Below are 25,041 nucleotides of genomic sequence, written 5' to 3' on the forward strand. Positions count from 1 at the left end.
AATATCATCCAGATTCCAAGAGAGTTGTTTACCTTTTTGCCTCGATGAACAACATCATATTTTTAGTGCTAGTATCCCACAGCTTCTTGCTACATGCTGTCCTGATCTCTCCAGAATACTCTGCATTCCTCCAATGAAAACACATTTCTTTAACACTTCTTTTGTCCCCTTTGCCTACTCCTAACTTCATGCCTCTCCCATGCTGCCAACTATTCTTGGAACAGATTCTCTCTTCCTGTGCACTAATTAAACAGATTGTCTTCCAATCACTTCCTCCAGATCATAATATTTTAACAAGAGGAAAATCAGTCTTTGCATCTAAGCATAAGACAGAATAACTGTCATATTGATTCTATTTCTTATGTGTGATCTCAAGCGCACCTCATGAAACAGGGCCTTTCAGGACACTTTGCCAACGTGACACAACTTATAAATCCCAAATGGACATGGCACTTAGGAACCCCACGCAGCCAAGAAGGCAGCTCCCCTCAGAAAGCACAGAAGCAGAATCCTAAGTACATTTTTGCCAGAAAATGTAAACATATGTGACATTTCAGACACCTCATTGGGTTAACAACAGTGGTTTGGACCATTCCGCTACAGACAGGCTTCCACACTATGGCTAACCAGCTCTCTTGATGCCTCAGTGCTACTCAATTCTAATGTTTTACGAAGAATGCTGCTACTGCTGCACCTGAAGATGCAAAATCCATCCTCTGTTTCTTAACTATGCTAGGGGAAACAGATAAAAAAGCTGCAAAAATTCACACTTGTTACTAAACGAGGTGGAGACGCTCCTAAGTGCACACAGGGCACAGGTCAGAGTAAAGAGGTGCTCTTTTTACAGAGCTAGTTTTTCCCCAGAAAACCACAGTTCATTAAGGTGTTCATCTAGACCCAGATAGAATATGCAACAAGATTCTCACAGGGCAGCAGCTTTTTCTAAGGCTATTTTTGTAAACTGCTATGTGTGGATCTTGCTGGAGTCATAACGTGAGTGCTGATCCACTGTTTTGAAAATATACAGAAACACTGCCATGCAGATTTTGCAGGTTTGATATTTCCCTTTCCAATCTTTCTCTCTCTGGAAAACATAGCCAGGGCTTTCTGGTATGCACCAACTCACTTCCATAAGTTACCCATTGCACTTCTGAAAAAACAAGAATAATAGTAATGATCCCAAACCTCTATTCTGGCTTAGCTGTATTCAGCCCAAGAAAAAATAAATGTGAAATAAGAGGGACTTATATGTGCTTTTCCCAGCAGAAAAAGGAAAGCAGAAGCTCATGGCTCAGACACGGCAATTTCAAAGGGTGCTCTCAGATGCCAGATTTGGAATATATTGTTCCTTCTTCTTCCTTCCTTCAGCTTCTTCCTGAGTTATACCTATATGGCCCTCTCCTAGGGAATGCAAGAATGGGTTTATAATGGTTGCTCTGCTAATAGAACATCACAATGACATCACCTTCTTTTGCCTAGGAGGACTCTACCTTGCCTTTCCTGGTAACCCTGATTTTTATCTGTGCTAAGTCAATGCTTTCATCTTGTTCATCAGTGCAATTCAGGGGAAAAAATAAAATGCAGTTATAATCATGCAAATAAAAGTATGACATAGCAGCAAGGCTACTAGAACACCTTATCAGATTTTTGAATATATGTTCTGAGTTTCAGAGCATATATTCGGTTTCTGTTAAGAAATGCATTGAAACAGGAAAAAAAACAATTAGCATTATCAGATCAATGAAAGATCTAGTTATCTACTGCATGATATAGCCACCTTCAAAGACTTAGCAAGAAAGAGAAAATTGAACTTCATGTTAGAATTATCTCTTCTTTCCACGGTGAAGAAATTCAATATTTCTACTGTTAGCTCTTTTTTGGGGGGTTGACTTTTTGTTCTCTTAAGTTTTGGGTTTGTTTTCTTCCTGTCTATTAGAGTAAAGCATCCAGATTCCTTCATACTTTGTGTTTTCAGGACATTTCATAGTGATTGGGAATGCAACAATGTCAGCGTCTGTCACAGAATCACAGCGTGGTTGAAGTTGGAAGGGACCTCTGGAGATCATCTAGTCCAACCTCCCTGCTCAAGCAGGGTCCTCTAGAGCACATTACGCAGGATTGTGTCCAGATGGCTTTCGAATACCTCCAGAGAAGAAGACTCTACAGCCTCTCTGGGCAACCTGTGCCAGTGCTCTGTCACCCTCACAGGAAAGAAGTTTTTCCTCAGGTTCAGATGGAACTTCCTGTGTTTCAGTTTGTGCCTGTTGCCTCTTGTCCTATCACTGGGCACCACAGAGAAGAATCTGGCCCCATCCTCTTGACACCCTCCTTTCAGATACTTATACACATTGATAAGATCTTCTCTGAGCCTTCTCTTCTCCAGGCTGATCAGGCCCAGCTCTCTCAGCCTTTCCCCATAGGAGAGATGCTCCAGTCCCTTCATCATCTCGGTAGCCCTTCACTGGACTTACTCCAGGAGCTTCATGTCTCTCTTGTACTGGGGAGTCCAGAACCGGACACAGTACTCCAGATGTGACCTCCCCAGGGCTGAGTAGAGGGGCAGGATCACCTCCCTCCACCTGCTGGCAACACTCTGCCTAGTGCAGCCCAGGATACCACTGGCCTTCTTGGCCACGAGAGCACATTGCTGGCCCATGATCAACTTCTTGTCCACCAGGACTCCAAGGTCCTTCTCCACAGAGTTACTTTCCAGCAGGTCAGCCCCCACTGTGACTTTAGAGTGGAGATTTTTTTGGGCTGGATATTGAAAGTTTAAATATTGACCTTTTGAAACTGGGAGGGAGCTAGCTTTCAGACTAGATTCCTTATATCTGTTGTTGGCCTGCAGGTTTCAATTTCTGTTTAATTTGGAATAACAGTCTTAGAGGCCTTCCCTTTCCCCTTCTTGAGTACTGTAGCATACTTTGTTCTCTGCAAGAAATCCTTGCAGTAGCCTCTAAGGCATATTTTGTTTGTACTACAGGATTCCTCATAGCTATTAACATTATAAAGATTGTAATGTTGCAGTCTTTCTAGAGAAAAACACTATTTGTGACTAGTCAAGCAACCACAAAATGTTCTCTCAAGTAACTAGCCCACAGGGAGTGACTCTTACTCTAGGTGGGATGCAGATCCCACAAAAGTGAAAGGAAAGTAGTTGGAGGAGGATATAGCAGCTCCCCTCTGGGGAAAAAGCAAACGCAGCATAACACTAACTTCCCTACCTTTACCTGTTTGTAATCTTGAACAAACATCTCTTGAGTGAGAAAGTAGCACAGTTTTCATGGCTCAGATGAGGTATCATATGCAGGTACCCTCATGAGATAAATCCTCTCTGTTGCCTTTCAAGAGCCCTCATCCCCCCTCACACTGCGTCTTAGTATTTCCCTTAATGGTGCCCGCAGCAGTTTTGCAGGATATTCTAAAGTACACTAACCAGAATGGCTCTATGTATTCATTTGGGGGGATGGCCAATGGTCACCTACACTATGAGAGATTCTGTGTTTCAGTTCCATTTCTATCTAGCTTTTCCTTTATTCCCTATGTATTGCAAACCAGTATTTAAACAATCTTGAAACAAGATTTTCTTTAGGATACAAATCAGGTTTTCAGAGGTGACAAAACTTATACCAAAACCCAGCATAGAGGTTTTAACATTTCAGCATGACACTGTTAGTAATGAAGAGAATTTTCCATAGCAATATGACCAAAACTTACGGCAATAACAAAAGGAGGTCATTCACCAGTAGCACTTAAGAAACAGTTTAACTCTCAGGCTGGTAGTTGAAAAGTTCACATGTTCTTTGGCATTAATCGGTAGTTTCCACTGAAGCATTTCATTTTTAAGCTTCACACAGAGTACCTAGGAAATTCTAGTTGCTTGATAAACTCTTAATCATGCTTTCAGCTCCTGTTTGTCTTGTATTTCATGAGAGATAATTGCTTGAGACTCATGAGGTTTATTTCCAGTGCACTTCACTGCAATTAAAAACTGTGTGATTAATATTAATTTTAGCAGGAGGCAGGCAGGTAAAGGTTTACTCTTTAGAATAGTGGTTTCTGATCATTTCAAAGCCTAATGAGGACTATTTTACTCACTCCCTTAACAAGAAGTTTGAGAATCAGGTTCTGTATGGAAACGGAACTCCTTTCTTCCTGCTCTTGCTGAGATCATTTTGAACACAAGTTTGGTTTCAAACTAAATGAGAGCTGGCAAGCATTGGGCTTCGATATAGGGAAAGAAATTGTGCACTTTACAAAAATCTAAAATAGATCAAGAAAAACACTACACATAACAGAGGATCTGGTAGAACAGGAGTTCATACAATACAATTGCTGGAGTCTATCCACAACCAGTAAACAATGTAATGAAGTTTGCTTACTAAATGAGAAATTAATTACTACAATTTACTGCAATACAGACAGGTACCTGAACAATGATAAATACAATCTTTGTATTAATCATGGATTCCTGGCTCACTTTTGTAGAAGATTCTTTTTTTCAGATTTACGAAATATTAAGGGCACTGCAGTTCAGTGACAGAAGTATGACTCCAGTGAGAATTATTAAAGATTTGTATTTCTAATCATTTTAAATTATGAAGAAAAAAATTCAATGAAAAGATATTAAGTGGCCTCACATAGGCAGGCCAAACAGTACAGAATTTCCTCTGACGTGCCCTGTAGTGAATGCTTTGTATCTCTAAGCTACGTTGCTCAGTGCTTAACACTCACAGGAAGAGGTGTTACAGAAATATCAGACAATTAGTTTGGGCTGTAGACTTTAGTGCATATTGGGTTTCAATTTTAGTGAACTGAGCTGACTTGAGATTCCCAGATAACACCGTACTCTAGATTTAAGCTAGGTATAAAGGCTCATTTTAGAACAGTCTTTCCTTCTCAGTTTATAGTATCATCTCTTTCGTGAGATTGATTTGATTCCAAAATTGGAACTATTCTCTCTTCCTGGTTTTGACATGTTCTCCCTTCTTGGCATTGCTGTCTTCTCTTTCTAGCAACTCCAGGAATGCTATTTCAACTATTACCAGGCTCGACATCTCCTGGAGCTCTCCTTAGAGGTAGACTTATTTCAAGACCTTCATGATCGTCTCTTTGAAGCTGTCTCAGATTGACACTGTGCCTCTCAAGCTCTAGAGGCCTAACAGACTTGGCTGATAAAATCAAAAGGTTGTAAAAGTCTTTCAGAGAATTCAAGATCTGTATTTAATTGTTTAGGGTAATAGTAACCCTTAAATTAGAAGCCAATTTGCAAGTGGTTGTTGACTTCCAGGATTAAATAAAGATGTGTTCCATAACCAGTACATGTTAGCCCAAGGAAGTATATCTTATATTTGACAAATAAGAACGGTGGATCATGAATCAATGAAGAGTTTACTGCACTTGAGTTACTTTCGCTGAAGCAGATTAGGTGTAAGCATTGCTAACTGAATTAAATACTCAGTTGGAAGAGATGAAATTTCAAAAGCTGATACTCCAAGTCTGGGATATAGAGTTTGTTAGGAATTCACAAATACTAATGTATTATCTCAGCACTCTGCAGAAAAAGTACTTTTCTGTAGCTCAAGTATAAAAGAGGGGGAAAGAGGGCAAAAGTGAATCAAAGAGGAAAAATGACATATTCAAGCTCATACCACAAGCCAATGCCTGAATCTAAAATACAATCCAGAGGCAAAATTGGCTCTGGTGGATGAAGAATTGTTGCATATAATAAAGTCACAGCCTGCAGCATTAGTTGATTAGTTAGCTCACGGGATTATCATTTGCCTGTACCTTATGTTAGGCACTAGACTTTGACCATAAGAACTACTAGGTAATGATCAAAATCAAAAATAAAATTGCTGTCTTTTCATCACCATAATTAAAGCACCAGTTGGAAACATAAAAGATGTGGCCTGGAGCATCTCAAGGAGAAAAGTATTTCAGAGATAGCCATTGTAAATTTAGCACTCTGCCTTTAATCCTCTCAGTTCAACACAGTAAGAATCAGCAAACACACTTCTGCTAGACATACTACACTAAAGCATCCAGATGTCCCTGGGTCTGGACTGTTTTACAATTGAAAAAAGCAATTAGAAGAACAAATTTTGTTAAGAAGGGTATTGAAGGAGTCAAGGCAGCATGGAGTAGAGAGAGAAGAATACATCTGTAGACATCACAGTGACTAACAGTCCTTATAACAGATAAGCTACTGATGAATCAGAGGGAAATGTACTCAGAAACTGTTTTCCAAACTGGGGCGATCACCTTGGTGATGAAGTCCTGGATTTCAGTCCCTGCTCCCAGGAATGCTTATGTATTTTAAATTAAACAGTTGTCAGACAATATTTTTTTCAGACAAATATCAAAGCCTGGACAGTGTCCCAGTGACTCAGTCAGAGAAATATGCTTCCTTACCATGCCCTATTGTTTTCTGCAGAGTGAAGCTCCTTCTCAAGAGGACAGAGTAAGGACTGCATCCATCAAAAGAGGTTCACAGTCTACTTCTCTGTGGTAGCAGATATATTGTTTGAATTTCCACAGGCTGAAAAAGTCACTGCACTGAGGTCTCATTTCCTTGATGATAGTATACTTCAACCTTAAATTGTTCCAGATAAGTGATTCTGAGTGTAACATCTTAGCACTGATTGTATTTTTAAAGACAGTTATTTTTGGTCTAAATAGAGTTAAATGAGGAAGTTGCACTGAAATAAATAGAAGCACAAAGCTCATTGACTTTGGTGCCTCCATGTTCAGCATCCTAGCTGCTGTATATTGCTCCTCCAAGCTGCTCAGTTCTGCCACGCTCTCTATATAGAGCCTATGCAGTTACCACAAGTTCCAGATTCTTAGAGTACCTGCATTCCTTAATTTCACTTTTATCAACAGCTAATTTACGAAAACATGTCTTCAGATTTAGAAGAGAGGAACTGAAAATGAAAGTATGACACCGACCAGCTCCATAAGGCACTACAGATGTATTGCTGGCAAGCACAAGAAAATATCTAGGTATTTTATTACTCTTATGTTGTAGACTCCATTATTAAGCAAGCATTCTTGATGAGAATTATGAAGGATAACAAATTTTATGCCGATCTCTTCTGATATTTAACTATGCACGTATCCATAACCTTAGTGAGAACTAACTGTTTTCAAAATTTAGATTTGGGGCTACGTTTTGTTTTAAATCACCCCTTAATTTTTGGATGCTCAGATTTAAATGTGCATTCAAGTGCACACCTTGTTGAAATAAACTCCACATAAGCATCTACCTGTGCAAGCAGGGCTTTTGTTGACCTGCAAGCACAATTTTAACCTTAGTCAGGGAACTGTGACTCTCAGCCAGAGCTCTAAGTTGTTACAGGCAAAAGACTAGATAGTGAGATGAAACTGTTTACATCCAGTTGCTATTGATGCTACCGTGGGCTTGTAAGTCAGTGCCCTAAAACACCTCTTTTTATCTGTACAAGATCTCACCACACAGATTACTTTTTTCCTGTGCAAGTTATTCTGCTGCATGAGCAGCAAAACAGAGGCAGCTTCAAAAAGCCAAATCCCCAACTTGTGAGAGAGGCACAGAATCACATGAAACAAGAGAAAAGTGTTTCATGTCAGCATACTTTATGCTCTGGGTAATGAGTCTCTCCGAGGCTATAGCACATTTTGTCTTTCAGTAACAAGGTGATCTTGTGTACAACAAAAGCATTTGCTTCCTAGAAACTGTGATTTACATCATTTCTGTTGCAAAGCCTTTCTGCAGCTAACTTACCACGTTCATACGAAACACCACTCTTGCCAGTGAGAGGGAATTCAAATGCAACCCCACCACATGCTCTCTGCACTGCTGGACTGAGTGCATGGCTTGTGGCAGTAGCGTTCAGAGCATTTGTGCCTATATCTGTAAAGTCTGCTGAGAATGGCTGTAAGGCCAGTCTCAACCACTGTGCACTGTGAAAGGCCAAATTCACATGCATATTATCAGCTACATGCATATGAAAGAGCAAGAGTCTGCCCAACTTATATATTGGCCTCCAGCAAGGTGGCCACATTATGGGAGCCACTGCTGCTATAAAGTGGTGAAGAAGGCAAGGTAGCCTCAGCCCTCATTTTACTCCCACTATCCCATTGGTTGTAGGATTATGCCGAGGAAACAATCTCCTCTGAGGAAATGGTATCTCCTCCCTACTCTCTGGCCACCACACATCCCAAAGCAAAAACTGCAGGGAGAGCCTACCAGCTGTTCCGAGGGAGAACAGAAACTGGATAGTCAAAGTACATCTGGAATTACGAGGGCAAATTTCCTCCACCATGCACCAAGCTACTGTTTGCTCCTACTAGCCCATTCTTCCAGTAGTATCTTCACTTCAGCTTCACTTAACTTCTACCATCCTTAACCACTTCTCCCAACCTCACAGCCTCACTTCTTTTTTAATTTCTATTTGGCTTATCCCCTCCAAAACTTTCCTCTTCATAAAAATTGCATGCAGCCAACCTGCCATTTGCTACTATCACATCATTTTCTCCACCTGTATATTGTCCCATCAATTTAGACTCTTCAAGTTTTTAGGAGCTATATTAAAAATACTATCTACAAATCAGTGTTTCTGCAGAGTCTTAGTACACTGAGATCCTGCTCCTCATTGGCTTCTATGGGTATCAAAGTGGTAATAACCAATCATAGAATGTAATTAGATCTATTGTTTTTATTGCAATAATAAGACATTACTATTAAATTATAAAAATCTATGATTCTTATCTGGTGGTTGACTTCTTATTTTTCTCAGACATTTTACTTTGGTGTAAATGACCCAGGAAACTGTCAGATTAAGTTCTGAAGATGAAAATCTCAGCTCATAAATCTTGTATCATCTTGGAATAATATTGTACATGTGCACTGCTATGTTGAATTTCACACACCATCCTGACAGTTCCGTCTGCAGCTACTGTCAGAGACGGGAAGCCAGAAGATGACACGTTGATCATTGCACTGGTCCATTCCCCTATGGAAGTTCTTGAGTAAGGAGAAAAAAGATGTAGCTTTTTTTCTCACACAAAAGCACAGTGAATAACACTATATTAAAAATGAAAAGAGAGGGGGGTCAATATCCTCAGTGGGTTCTAAGCAGCTGTTTCAATAACACACTGATGCTGGCTTAGTAACAAAACGCAATAAAACTTGAAAGAGATGTTGCTGATTTCTGGTATATTTGATAAGGTGTCAGGAAGCAAGTGAGGAAACTTTTCAATCAGTTTTCTATTCGATTAATCTGCTCAGAAATGTAGAACTCAGGGTTTAGGCACAAATTTGGAGTGAAGGCCATCCAACATCATATCTTCAGAACTACAAATAGGCTCTTACTTGTCAATATATCACTTGGGTTATAATACATTTATCTATTAAGTACTTGTCAAATTTTGAATTCAGTGACATCAGTGTAAATCCAGAATGACATCACTGGTTTGCCTAAGCTGTAATCTGGATTTGAACTGCTGGATTTGAAAATAGTCTCATCTGAAAGTTTGATACAGCTGCTAAAAATGAGAAGAAATAGATATTAATACGAGGCTGCAAGAGATTAAACTGGTTGCTGCATGACAGGAAGTAAGCGGGGTCTCTGGTCTATGACATTACCCTAGTGAAAAAGAAGTAAAGGTGGCACTTCAAGGAAACCTCTCACAGCTTCTCTGTAACAACAGACTTGGCTGAGAACTCACACACCAGCCCCAAAATGGTAATCAGGTGTAATTCCACAGGTTTAATGTGAGCCTAGGGAAAGAACAAGAGGAAAGAGAAAAAAGAGAAAAAAGAAAGGAGACATACTAGAGCAAATTGAAGGTGAAAAGGGAGACAAAAGAAAAAAGGCTTTATTTTTAAGTGTTCCTCTTCTGCAGTTATTCTCCTGTAAAAAGTTTATTTTCCATGAGCTGCTTTCACATAAGTAAAAAATTCCTGGTTTCACTTGCACAGTATGAAAAGAGTACAGAAAAGCCAAAAATCTCTCCTGAAATAGCTGAACCTCTAAGTGAAAGAGTAACTAGGATAGATCTGATGCATCCAGGAAGACAAACAATAAAGTTCAGGAAAGGTAGAGCTTTAGAAGTTGCTAAAAGAAAGCTTTCTACCAGCTCAGAGGGACTTCTCTTCTTCCTGTTCCCCATCTTGCAGCTAAGAACTACTTTTCCTGGGACTGTCACAAGTTTAAGGTAATGACTACTGCTGTCTTTCAGAAAACAAAAAAACAAACAACACTTACAGTTCTCTCAAATCTAGAGCACACCAATTCCACAAATTGTCCCTGCAGACCTGATAAAATAGGTTTGCAGATGCATCTGTTCTGACAAGTGCCTCATTCAAGGAGGTGTGATTTGAATTTGAGAAATACACCAAGCAGTGTATTTCTTGATACGCTAGCTTCAGTGGTGAAGCTTTGCCACCATCCCTGTCTCTGGCTGCTTGTTTATATCCCTGCACTGCACTTTGTGTCCTACCAGCTGTGAAGATAGACCTGTTCTCAGTGTTAAGCTGTAAGCCAGAGGAGTAACCAAAACCAGGAACTATGCGTGGTGGTTCGACCTTGGAAGCCAGAACATCATGCAGCACTGAGGCACGATGCGCTCACACTGGATGTCTACATCTGTGCTGAACTACAAGACTGAGTGAAGATCTGTCTGGTTATGCTCAGCTAATCTACTTTCAGTTAGAATCTAAATAATCAGGTTATGCTCAGCTAATCTACTTGCAGTTAGAATCTAAATAATCATTACGAGGTTTGAGCAAAGACTATCTGAATTTAGCCTAAATTTAACTCATGATAATGGCAGCTGCTGCATTCTTTAACTGTGCACTCTGTCTGTGGAGTACCTTTCTGTCTGTCCTCAGATGCTTGCAGCTTCTGTTTGTACAGAACAGGCAAAATGCAAGGAATATGCTCAGCTGTTTATTAGAGATACAGTCTCAAGTCATTCATAATATCCTTCACATATATAAGATTAAGAGTATTACTTTTATGGCTTTATGCCACCTTGAAATGCATATTTCATTTCTTGAGCATCTAGAAAGCTTTTCCAGCTGAAAATGATTACAAAAGTTACCAACTTTTTTATTAGATTTTGGGTTTGAACTTGATTTTCTCAGATAGGCTGGCAGGATTGATTCATCAGTGAACGCAGATAACGCACGCTGGTGACCAGCGTGTATACAGTGACTCTGGTGACCCTGCACATAGGCCTCTTCTGAGGAATCACACTTGTATGCATATAAGAACAGACTAGTAGCCAGGTTCTGCCCCAGAATATGGAAGACAGGACGTATAAGAATAACCAGCAGCTGAGTATATAAGGCTTGGGTGGGGGACACTTTGGTTTATGTCTCTGACGCGGTTGATGTTTACTTGTACAAAATGGGATTACCCCAGTAGGAGAGATGCCATAGAGCAGCCAATAGGTGATATTTGGGAAATGGTTAGTATTAGCTCCTCATATCCCAGGCAGAGCTCACTCTTCCCAGCAACAAGGAACATGAAAAGTTTCTGTTTTTACAAAGTACTATTTTGCAGTGAAATACTTCCAGCCCTACCTAGTTACAGACAAATGTATAGTTGTTTTCCTGCTTATTTACACACTGAAACAGTGGCAAAATTGCTTTTGTATTGCAAGATGTACAGTAGGTCCTCTGCTGAAATAGTCTGTCAATAGTGTGGGAGTGGTGCATGTTTGATAAGATCAGATCTCTTTCCCTTTTTATGGGGTTCAAACCGTTCTTAAAATTTACACAGAGTGCGTGGGCTGATCACTGTAATAGCTAAATGCAGCATTCTTAGGCTCTAATTTGTGCCACTAATTAATGTAGGTTTGCTGGTGTTCCACACAGGTCATGTCAGAGGCAGCAGAAGTGCGCTAGCACAGCCCTTCTGGGAGAAATTCTCCTTTCATCTTTCCAGCTCTACTGGGTGACGCCAGGGGCAAGCTGTCCCTTGTGCAGCATGGGCTGGCTGCTCACGGTTACACTGTTGTGCTGAAGAAGAGACCTGTTAAGGAAATGTATTGGAAGAAAAGACTTCTGCGCTGAAGTGGAAACCTTCTTCTCCTTCCCAGCTGCCAGTGTACATACCCTGCTTGCTACTTAGCCTCAAAAAAAAAATCCTAAACAGTTGACCTGGTGAAGTTCTGCTTCAAAGGAGATAGCAGGAAGTTACAAGGCACCCATGAACCCTACAAGCCCTTCCACAGAGCACAGGTAGATTATATGGAAAGAACAGGGTGGGACGGGCCTAATACATGAAAAACACCTAGATCTGCCATTTGTTTCTCTTTCAGAAGGGGAAAAAAATTGAAAAGTGCAACTAAGCTGTGTATTGTGGAGAACAAACTTGACAGCAGAGCTCTGCAGTGCAGTTTCCATTCAATAAAGATGGGCACTGGGAGGAATATGGGTTTGGATTACTCCACTCAGATCCACACATCTTTTAATCAAACCAAAATTACCACTGACATCTGTACTGCCTTCTCATTTGGCTATGCTTCACCGCACAAATAACCATTCTATATAACAGAAGGTTGAAAATACTGGATCACTCCAAAGGTCTGTCTAACTCTACAGCGTGTCTTCAAAAGTAGCCAGGAACAGCTTAGAAAAAGATTATAAAAGGGGACAAATAAAATGGGGTTATTCCTTTGGCATTCCTTCCTCTATTTCAGTAATCATGGTTAGAAGAATTTCCTGTGTCAGAGGTTATGTCTGGGTTATACTGTTTGACAAAGTGAAGCCCTCAATGGATTCACCACCATGAAATTGTCTAATTCTTTTTCTAACGCACGTATGCTTCAGGTCACTACAAATGGCAATGAGTTTCAAAGTTTAATTTATACTTTGCATGAGGCATACTTCCTCTGGACTTTTTTAAAATTTACTGCCAAGCGTTTTCACTGACAGGTCCCTCATTTCAATGTTACAAGAAGCAGGGAATAATTATTTCCTGTTTACTTTCACCGTAGGATTCATGATTTTATGGAACTCTATAGTATCTCCCCATGCCATTAAACCCTTTTCTAGGCTAAAGAGTACAATTCTATTCAGTTACTCTCTGTACAGAAGCTATTCCATATCTCTGATGATATTTGACAATGCCTACACTTGTTTGATCTACTGGGTCCCAGAAGCACACTGAAGTCCACAGGGCATCACCTCACATTCCCCTTTCCCTTGTAGACTGCCTCAGTTCAGTGCAAGATGAAGTTGCCTTCAGATCCCATCCACTCGTACAGACGACGATAAGTTTGTAAGGATTTGAGGAACTCTTGCCTGCCTTGACACCAGCCATGTAACAGCTATAACGGTGAATGCATAAAGAGAGGTAACTGAAGACAGACAGAAGCAGAGCACTGAGCCATTTGCACATGGAAATTTTGCATTATGTAAACCCAGCACATATGCGTAGTTTCTCCCTTTTTTCTTCTATTCCTTTCCCCAAGGGTACATTCTGGATTGCCCAAATTGTCTATGAGGACCAACAGAAGGCAGGTAATGCAGGCAGTTAGTAAATGCAGTCGTAAAGACCTGGCTACAAGGACTGCAGGTGCAGATCTTTACACTGTTTACATTTCTGTTATTGACTTTTTGAAATGAGATGATTAGAACTGTATATGATATTCATGGTACAAGAGCATTGTGAATTTGTGCAATGGCAGTATGGTCCTTTTGGTCCTCAGCCCCTTTGCAGACACTCCTTTTTGACTGCTGCTAAGCTTTGCAGTGATATTTTCAGAGAAGCATTTACAGGAACCCCAGCTCTCTTTCCAAGTAGTAAAATTAAAGGCCATACCTGTGCATATGTATTAGGATTACATTCCTCAACCCTAAGAAAAATGCATTACTTTGTACTTGCCAACACTGAATTTCGTCTATCATCTTATCAACCTTTTGCAGCTCATTATAAGTCACTTTCATTTTAGCTATCCTGAAATATCTAGAGATGTAATTTGCACACTCTGTCATCTACATATTCATTCTCTTTCTGAATCATTGTAGACCACTTCTACTAAAGCAGTAAGATCCCAGCAAGGACTCTGATGGAATCACACTGGTAGTTCTACCATCTGTTCCTAATCTCCAGTTCCCCTTTAACCACTTACTGAAAACCTTCCCTCTTATCTCATCACAGCTTCATTTCCTTATAGCCTTTGATGAGAAAACTTGTCAAAAGCTTTCTGGAAATGTAATACACTCTATCATTACATCATTGATACACACTCAATGACCTCTCAGATAACTCCAGCAGATTCATGAAGCGTACCACCTGACAACATACCATCAGGACATCAATCCTGGTAGTGTTTGTTGAGCCTGTATTTGTTCTTTTTAGTTCCCTTCTAGTCTCCTAATTTTTATGCCATTTCTCTGTTTCACTCCCACAAAGATGTTGAATTCGAGTACCTTACAGAGACAATTACAAAGTAAGAAGGAAGAGTTACACATTTTACTAAATTGTGTTCATGGCTCAGAATTAAATCAAGAATTGCTTCTCTACTTTTGGATTTTCTGACTTGGTACAAATATTTATGGCATCTAAAAATTTAAACACAAAATAGTAATTTAAATAATTACTAAAATTATAATTACCATATTCTATATTAGCGAACAACATACATGTATATATGTATATACTGTGTTAATACATTATTTCAATCATTGTATAAATAATCATATAATTTGGAAACCACTAATATTAAGACTATTTACCAAGATGCACATAAATTTTAGATTACGTCAAAAATATTTCAGATAGCTGAACCTCAATATCAGTAATATTTGAAGGAAATGACATATAAACCCCTCAAAAATCGTTACAGAACTGAAATGAATAAACATACGCCTGGACTACTCAAAGGGACCACAGATCTTTAAACTGCTTTGGAAGCTGACAAAATACCAAGGAGAAAAAGGAATGCTCTGGATGGTTATAAACAGCAAGTAAGTGCATTAAGTCAAGAAAAGTAAGAAGTATTTTTGAATGCCAGAAAAAACCTTCTACTATGTGCCAAAGGGCTATATTCTGTATGGCACTGTAGTAACAGCATTCGTCTGTGAATCTTAAATAGAACATGCATTATTTTTATTCATAAACTATCATGCTGACAGATTAGTGTTCCTGCCCAAGTCATTCAGAAAATCTGTAGTAAAGTTGAGAATTAATCAAAGATTTCTTGACTCTCAAATTCATATAACCACCGGACTGTAGTTTTCTTGCACAGAACCAGACTTAATGGTTCATCTTTTGAGGTGAAGTACATATAAGAAGAAGGTAGTTTAAAAAGAAATTCATGATGTTGTCTCACTTCGTTTTTGCAGACCCACCCTTAGCCGTCTTTCCATTACCTGATTTTTCAGAGAACCATGCAGTTTCTGAAAAATTACGCTCTATTCCAGCAGTCTGAGGTCAGGCATGTAAATGCTACCTCATCAAAAATCACTAGCCACCTTTTTTCCACATTTAGTCTGAGAGATACTCCCAATGGCTAGTCTGGGACACTTCATAGTAGCTTAATCAAGAGAAAAATCACTCATGTTCCAGTTTAATATTCAATTATTTCCTTTCAAAAAACTGTTACAAGTAATTTGCTCTCATCTGTGGGAATGTTTTAGAAATAGATGCCTATTAAACTAGTTAGCTTGGACAGCTCCTCATTCACTCCGTCCCTGGAAAGAAGACTTACCTCTAGTTATGCTGTCTCCAAGAGAACCATCACACAGGTCACTTCTAGAAGTTCTGCTTCAGAGAGAGAATCCCTGAAGTGAACCATGGGCAAGTTAACTAAAGGGCGTGTGCCAGTTCTGTGGAATCACTGTTTGCAAAAGAATTGCTTACGGTGACACAAACTCAGAAGCGGAGGGTACTGACTACATTAGGGGAAATTACATAAGAGCTGCTCAACTCTAGAAAATCCATCCTGGAATATAGTGTAGGATGTACCTATGGTGCGCCAGGGGGATAAATGCCATGAAGAAGATTCCAGTCAGATCCACTCCAATACATCTGTCCTCTAGCAGCGGAAACATATCACTTAGCCATCTCTCTTCCCAAGTTCATCTCCACTTCAGTAATCCTGCTTTCCAAGTCTTTTAGGCTTTGTTACTAGTACAGTCAGGGCCTACAGTGCATCCCTGTTCCTCCAGAAGTTATAGTACTTCTCTCTATCTTCAGTGAGGAGAAATAAGTCAAAAAAGCAACCTACGGTGTTTTGAAGGGTGTTTTACATCTGCTCCTTGTGAGGCGCCTAGCTTAGGAGATATATTCCCCAGAAACAGCCTACAGTCACTGAAAAATGATGGATCCTCAAGAAGAAAATTCAGACTCTCATCTATATCCCCTGCATCACCATCTAGAGAAGCCTATTTCTCTCCGCTGGCTACAGAGGATTCTGAAGGAGATTAAGTATCATCTAAACTAGGTATGTGAACAGTGCTCAACATTTAAAAAGGACTGCAGATGACAGCGACAGAAATAAAAGCTAGACAAGGTATAAAACTCAAGTGAAAAATTGACCGTAAGCTTACTCTGAAAACTTTCTCCACCCTTGCAATACCCTTCCCAAAGATGGTTCCAAGTTGGTCTCCAATCCCAGCCAGCAAGAAGCCAAATAGTGGAATCCCAAAGATGGCATACAAGATGCAGAAAACTTTGCCTCCGACAGTGCTTGGGGCAATGTTGCCATATCCTGAGGAGAAAAACAATCGTCAGTCTCAGAATTTATACATGGCTTTTTAGAAAAACTAATGGGCCAGTCCTATAGAAATGCCTTTTTCCCACATGTAATTCCTCTTCACAGACTCTCCATCACATGATGTCATTGCCCAGGCAAGCTACCCACTGTGGTTTAGGGTTACTCATTTGTAGCCTCAGATACCCATATTTTCTATGGAATCATCTTGCTAGCTAAAGTTACTGTTTGATTAATCTATCTGGCTTGACTTATCGCAGCACAAAAATTACTCAGTGATGGCCTGGTGCCTCTGCGTGGCTGCTCCTCTTGGGATCTGCCAATTGCTTCCTGACGGAAGTGTGATGCACCTGATAAGATTCATTTTCAGTGGTTAGCTCATAATTTCCTCAGCCTCCCATCGCACTGACTGTGGCTTCCAGACTCCACCCACACTACACGGATCTTCAACAGTTGCTTCTGCCTTTATTCACTTCCCCTTTAGATTTAAAAATGAAAAGCCTAACTTTCATATTTCATGATTGTTTATAAGCTTCAGCACCTAAGTGTGGAAGTGTTCAGCCTTCCTTCTGGAGATCCTAACCCATTTACAATTAACTAGCATTTTTGGTGCTATAATAATGGCAAGTACACACCTACCTTTTACCTTCTGTTAGGGTAATCCAGCACTGTTGAACAGAACACAGATTTCATCAACACATAATCATATGGCTGTGCCTTATAAATTAAAATTCTCTTTTTGGCCAGAGCATGTTTGGGCATGTTTGGTTTTGGTTTTGGTTCCCAGTCTTATAACTCCACGTAAGGCATTGGGAACATCAGATATTGGCAGAAAACAGATGGACTCTGAGGTCTATTATGGTCAGTAGATCCTTTGTGAACTACTGCAAAGTGTTGGAATCCTCTTTACTCTGGATTTCTACAGCTGTCTCATAGCTAAAGTGCAAATAGGTGAGTGTTTGGGCAAACTAGAGAGAAGGAGGTAGAAAGCATTGTGTTAACTGGCCTTCTGCAACATAGAAGGTAATAGGAATCTTGTTTGGAGGACTTCCTCTGTGGTATTCCTAAAAGTCTAACATGCTGATGAACGCATAGGACAGCTCCCTGCCCGTCCTATGTAGTAAAGTATGTGAAGTCACCACAATGAGTTTAGGTGTTTCTTCCCTTCCCCACATACTCCCATGTGAATTTAACTATAGGAATCTATATAGAGCTATATGACTTCAGTAGCCCTTGTATTGCCGTTAAAAAGTTAATGTGAAAGAGGAAGAACAAGAATTGTTCTGTGCCAGTATCACCAGCACTTTTGCATTTAAGGTCAAGTATCTTTCCTGAACGCTTTAGAGACGTATATTTTGACTATAAACATTCATTTGAATATTAAAAATGATCATGCAATCATAAAAAAGTCATAGTGGAATTAATTTTTTAAAAACTTAACATAAAAGATCAAATTTTGCATTAGAATTAAGAAATATGTGTGATGACTGCAATTATGATGCAGTCATACCCAGTTCCAGTTTGGAAAAAAAATTACTTTTCATGAAGATCATTTTAATTAAACATTTGCTGGAAACTAAGCATGGACAGAAATTCATTAAAGCCAATGGAACTTGCAACTCCATCCTTCAGAGCTTTCCTGCATTAGGCTAAGGAGAGTACCATACCACCTACAATACTGCAAAAACTTTTCATATAAACAGACCTATTTGAACTAGAGACAATAGGCTGCAGTGGAGACAATAAAAGCTTAAGGGTCTGTGATGATTTGAGGCAATTAATGAATCTGTTTATCTCATCGATTTGACTTTGGCTGTAGTTCCAAATCTCTTTTCTTCCCCCCACCTTGCTCCCTCCTTTTTAAAGGTTATTTTTAGCTCTTATTTCAGTGATTTTATTTACAATGTAAACCTGAAGACTAGAATAACTGTAGTGATGGTAAACTGCAGCACAGGCAAGAATGAGGACTCTGTAAGCTGGGTTCACTTTCAAAGCCAGAGCGTCTTGCTAACACACCATTGCTGACTGAAGATAGATATTTGCTGTTAGGGAAGTAATACCTTCCCATCAAAGGAGCAGACAGGAACAACACTTGAGCTGTTGTTTAGAATACTCTTTCAGGTTTTCTTTCAGGCTTTCTCTGAGATGTTAGATTTTGAGCAGTGCAAAGCAAATGTATTAGCACTGCCTTTTAAAGCCACAGGATAGCATTTGTCAGAGAGATTCAACAACACAGAGGAAGAGAGGAGAACGTATGTAGGAATAGGAGTATGTCATGCTGTATGAGCAAGCAATCCTGTTTAACTGCAGAGCAGAGATGGTTTGATCTGAAGGTGAGCCAGATACTACATGTTTACGATAATGCTATAAAATATCTCATATCTGAGAAGATTCCTGTTTAAGTTCAAGTATGCCCTGAAGGATAAGAAAATTGAAAGTGAATTACAGCATTGTCCGGGTCTGTATACGTGTTGTGCTATCTAGGGAAAGAGTAACTTGCTTTAAAGTCCTATGCAACTTTCCCTGTCTTATGTGTTATACTTCTCGCAAGTCTCTGATGAGCTGAGGTAGAAAAACAGAGCATTCAGAGGGATGGAGATCTAAGCAAGCGTATGTTTAATCTACAACAACTCCCCTGGTCCTTGGGGACTAAGGCGGGACTCCAGGGCCCCAGTCCTCTGAAGTTTGTAACATTTGAAATGGGTATATCCCTCTGTCACGGGATGGTGAAATGACTACGCTGATGATACACAGCATCATCTCCTCCCCCAGTCCACAGTCTGTTTCATGGCTGCATCCAAGAGCCCAGATTTCTCCTGAAAGTCCAAGAAAGTCCAGGCTTCATAGGTCAATGGACTGAGGCTAAGTAGTCTATTGAGTGTCTGCATAAGAGGAAATCTAACAGGACTTCAGTGGATAAAACAAAATCATTTTTATGCCCAGAAAAAATACATAGACTTTATCCAGCCTATAAAAATCTCATTCATGGAGAATACAAAGCAAAGATGAGCTAAAATCAGGCTTTTTTCAATAAATTATTTAAATAGTAGATGGCAATGAATGTGCCTACATAAACTATGCCAACATACAGCACCTGTGGCATTTATTTTAATGATTAATTTAAAGCCTATCTCTTGGACATTTAATTCAGAAATGTTTTCTTTCTATCCACCCCAGTTTTATGTTACCATTAAAAACACATGGTAATGCAACTTAGCATACAGAGAGACATACAAAGGTGTGCACTCCATGCCATCACTCTTTTGCCATCACTCTGAGCCCATAAAAATGGCAGAGCCAAAGGCATCAGCTCCAGTGTTTGGGCTGATCACAAGTCTGTATAACTATGCCAGGAATTTTTTGCTGCTTTAACTGCATAAAGAATCTGCAGAATTCAGTTCAGATTCTCACACTTTAATGAAGAGTTATGTGCTTTCAGATTATTTGTCTATACAATCACCAGTGCATGTATCACAGTCATAATGTGGAAAAGCACTTTATCCCCTATTTTAGTGTTTTGCTGAAGAAATGTACTGTGCATAATTGGAAAAATGGTAAATGTCCGGACAGAATTCATGCAGTAGCACTACTAACAATCAGAAGTATACTAAAAGGCAATGCAAATAAAAAGCAACAATTTGCCTGTGATTTCCAAGTAGTAAAATCTGCTGACCCTTTAACGATAACCACGATAGCACTGCAATAGAGCCTAAAATTACTAAAGCATTATATTATAATTAATAGATTAACCTTATCATCAGTGTTATTAGCTTATCATCTTTTCCCTTCAGATTGATTTCTGAAGTCCCAGCTGCCTCACCAATCTTTACACATCTAAAGCCAACATTCAGAGAATGAGAGACAAAGTACATCGGGCATAATGTACGGGAGATACAGGTGACAGGGGCCTGGATAATGAAATTACAAAAATGAGTGGTTCATAAAAGTAAATGGGGATTCCGGCATGCCCTCCATCTACTAAGGACAAATCTGACAGTATTTCATGGCAACAAATTCTAAGATGACAAAGAAAGTTCTTTTTTTACATAATCCACAATTTGTGGAACTCTTTCCAATAAATATTATTAATACTAAAAGCTAAGAAGGATTTTTAAAAGCATTTGATACTTATGTGAGTACATTTCCAGTTACAAGGAGTAAGGTATTAAAAGAAAGAATTATAGCAAGCTTCAGAGCATAAGCCAAAATTAACTGATGTACTTTAGAAAAAAGTTACTCTTCTGCATAAACTAATCCATAACTCCCAATAACTATACAAGGTTCTTTCATCTGGCACTGGTTCTTGATCTTTATAGCAAAAATTAAGACCACCTAACAAAAATTAACACCAAGAACAGAGTTATAAAGCTGTGGGTATATCAGTGCTATTTATTTGGCAGTTCAGCATTGCTCTTCTACCTTATGTAAACAGTTTCTGATATTTACCCAGAGGCTCAATGCCTTTGATACAGACCAGAGGTATGCCTTTTGAGAAACAAGAGAAATACAGTGCAGCCACTTTATTTCTTTGTGATCTACTTTATGGAAATATATTTCCTAATCCAGTTCTCAGTGTGACTATGTATTTTGAAAGATAAACATACCTATTGTTGTGATGACTGTTCCAGCAAAGAAAAAGGCACTTCCAAGGTCCCAATGACTGCTGTTGTTAGAGGAATTTCCTATGGGACTGACTCCAGCGTTATCAGCGTCAATAGCATGCTACAAAGAAAGAGGTAACAGATCAGCCTTATGCGTACCTTATCACGTGCTATATAAGTTGATAGGCTCCAAAGGGAAATCGCTAGGACCACTAGCTTAGATTTACACTTTTTCGGTCCTGCTCAAAGTACAGTAGCATCCTCTGTACACAAGATCTGAATACATGACTGAAATAAATAGATACTAAAGTAGATGATTAAGATAGTTGAGATAATAAAGATACAGTGTGTAGACAAATGAGAAAAGATACAAAGAGTTGGGAAGCAGAGGACTGATAACACAAAAGAAATCCATAAATATTGTTCCTATGCCAATAACTGCCCAGGAAAAAATTTCCTAATGGGAAAAGCTGATCTTAGAAGCAGCGAGATGGGTGGTAAAAACAAATAATATTCATGAAGTCAATTGAAGCTAGTCAGCCAAAGATTTTAATTCCCAGGCAATTAGTAATTGATGTAGTTATTTATATTTTGTGCTAAGTAGAAATTATTTATTTATTTATATCCCATTTGAAACAAACAAATAGAATAACTATGGAAATAGCACGGGACAAGTCTGCGATCAGCCAGGACTTCCTAGTTGCCATCCTGGACATGATCACATGTCTACCACTACAGCATGGTACAGAGACCCCCAGCTAGTGCATGAATGAACTAAACCCAGAACAGAAGGTGAGGTAGATATACTACTTCCAGGTCACTGTCCTATATCTCACACAGCACAGGATCAAACCAGACAGATATGTCAGCTAGCTGAAAGCATTCTTGGGGATTTCTAAAAAGGTATCACATAGCATCATGCGGACATACACATATGCCTTTCACTGCAGCTTTCACTGTACAAAGCATGGCAAGCTAAAGTCATCTGCCTCCAAAATGCAGAACACAAATCTCCCATCAGTACCTAGCACATTCAGCTGGATTGCTCTAAGTTCGCTTTGGAGATGCCCTGTAACACATATACTCTAGTTGTTTGTAAATCTCATGCAATCTACTGCCTGTCATAGAGAAATTCAGATCTATCACTCTGGAACACTATCTAAAATAACTGTTTTATACAGTAAACCGCTCCTTCCCAAATGTTCCCAACTGCGACTCATTTCCAAAGAATTACAGCAAATGAATCCAGCTTCCCTCTTTCTACCTCTTACCACTTCCAGCTCTTCGTCTCTTTTTCTTTTTGTTTTTGAGATCTACAGACATCTGTTCTGCTCTCTTCCCACTTCATGTTACTGTTATCATCACGTCAATCCATCACTGCCAGAATGCCTCTTCTTCCTCTTTCCCCTCTTACTCTGATATCTGTTCCTCCCCCTAAATATTGCCTCTAGTCTTTAGTCTTGGCAATTTCAGTGAACCTATTGCCAGGTCCAACAGGAGAGGTGAAGTGCTGCTTTTAAGTCCTCTATTTTTGTTCAACACAGAATCCCCACCTATCACAACAACTTCTCATTTGACTTTTCTTATGTCATTATCTTAGCATTGTCTCTCTTTTCCTCTGACTCTATGATATGTGAATTGTCACTCTGTGATTTTTGTTCCAGTTTTTTCTGTACTGTCTATATGCAACCCAAGGTTGGCTATTCCATCCTACTATTGCCCTGCTTCTAGTCTGTCCAGATTGTCCAGATTTCTCTCCTGATCTCCTCTATAATCTCATGTTCTGTTGTGCTTTTAACATTGACTTTCATGTGCATAGACTAGTTTAAGACTTCTATCCATGGCTTTCATGATACCTTTCTGTCCTCATTCACCTTCTTTCTTTGATGGTTTATTTAATCACTTTTTTTCTTTTCTTCACCTTCCACTTTGCACTTTTTCTCACACATTTTTGCCTATGTCTCCAAACGTACTCCATCTCACAGGTTCTTCTGTCACTTTTTTTCCCTGCATGCCTTACAAATCTTGCTCTCTACAACTGACCGTTTCCCTCAGTATAGCCTCATATATTCACTTGTCTCTGTGATATCTTTCTTACAACTTTCTGGCTAAGACATACATGCATATTTATTCAGTTAAGCTTAAACTTAGCTCTTTCTCAAATTCTTTTCTAACTTTTTCCGTTCTCTTGGTAGTCAGCATGTAATCTAAGAGTCACATTTAACACTACCCATTCTTTCTCCCTCATCTTTCTCAGCTTCCACAACCACATCTTGCAAGTTTATCCGATACATTTCTCACATCTAGCTTTTTTTCTGGCTACATAATAAAACTCAGAAGCACTACTTCTTCAGCGTTCCATTTGATTACTGTAACATCCCTAACAGGCTCATCATTGTTCCCCTGTTGATACAAAAACAAAGCTACTTGATCCAACTCCATTGCTTTTTCTCTAAGAAATTCTTTTCCTCCCATGTTGTCCACTGTGTAATTTTCACATATTCTTGTGTTCTTATCTTTCTACCCAAATCCCTCTCTCCTGTTACTTTATTCTAATTTCCCCATGCTTTCTCTCTCATGATTATGCTTGTATTTTCCTCCACAACTATTATTTGCTGTAGAATACTCTGCCCAGGTTGCCCATAGCAAAAACTCTTCATTCCCAACTGTTTGAGAAAATTGATTTCTCCTACCAAAGTTCCAAAGAAATTATATACATTTCTTCAACAGTTCTTCTTATGGAGTGAAAATATTAAGAGGCCTAAAGAAACAAATGTGGATTCATTTGCAAAGGAGGAGGACATTTATATGTATATAAGAACAAAAATAAATATAACTAACCACATATAACATTACCCTGACCAGTTCTCTTGGAAGAAAGATTCATGTTTTGAAATGAGCTTTCTTGAGTAAGCTGAATCTAGATTTTGCAGAAGAGATGTCAGAGATTAGGACTGGAATAAGGGTCTAGATCAAGGGAATGCTGAATGTCTCGACGTATCACAGGACTGACAAGAAGGGGGCACACACAAGCTCAGGTACAGCAGTGCAAAGTCATCTTAATCCAGCATGAAAGATCACCAGGAAGATAGAACTGAAGCAGCCGAAAAATATATTTTATTTCCATTTAGCTAGTTGCAGCTAATCACCTCCCCAACTATTAATTAATCATCACATGGCTCCACAAACACCAGTGCCAGCCCAGGGGAAGGAGTGGGAGGAGAAGAGATGCAGCGGCAAGAAGAGAAGTCAGGTGTGGCTAAGCAGATGAGTACATAACAGCCCTTTTCACAATAGTGCTGCTCTATGCCAGGCTAAGCTGATCCTGGACTTAGAGCGTGAGCAAACTCCAAGCTAGACTGGTTGTATTTCATGAAGGCACAAAGCCAGAGTTCTTCCACACCTGTCTACGCTTCAAGAAATAGGGATAAAAAGAAAGGAAGCATTTAGGACCAAACCCTTTGAAAGGACTTCTGCACTGTACAGCTAGTCGCTGGCTTTTCATGCTGTGAAAGCTGAGATCATTTGTTTGTTTACTCAGAAGAGTGTAAATCAGCATAACAGATAGGTTGCCTGTTTGAATAGGCCATGACACACTGTCAGCTACCTTAGCATGTTATTTCTGCCAAGGAATGCTGGTTGCCTTCCCTTTGAGTGTGTAAATGTCATCAGGCTAATTACAACACTTGGGGCACATCTGGAACTACACAGGTTAGCCAGTCTGTGA

At 39.4% G+C, this 25,041-nt stretch overlaps 1 protein-coding gene across 2 annotated transcripts in view; it reads right to left on the reverse strand.

Annotated features, from left to right (window-relative positions):
• KCNK10 (potassium two pore domain channel subfamily K member 10) overlaps window positions 1–25,041 on the reverse strand; it is an 82,537-nt gene that overhangs the window by 21,074 nt on the left and 36,422 nt on the right. For both annotated transcript variants that reach the window (XM_009689831.2, XM_068946737.1), the window contains exons 4-5: window positions 21,318–21,435; window positions 16,550–16,710 (exon numbers count right to left, since the gene is read on the reverse strand). In XM_009689831.2, coding sequence (XP_009688126.2) covers window positions 16,550–16,710; window positions 21,318–21,435 — 279 coding nt within the window. The remainder of the gene's footprint in view (window positions 1–16,549; window positions 16,711–21,317; window positions 21,436–25,041) is intronic.

The sequence above is a fragment of the Struthio camelus genome, chromosome 5, assembly GCF_040807025.1.
Source record: "Struthio camelus isolate bStrCam1 chromosome 5, bStrCam1.hap1, whole genome shotgun sequence".
In the NCBI taxonomy this organism is placed as follows: domain Eukaryota; kingdom Metazoa; phylum Chordata; class Aves; order Struthioniformes; family Struthionidae; genus Struthio; species Struthio camelus.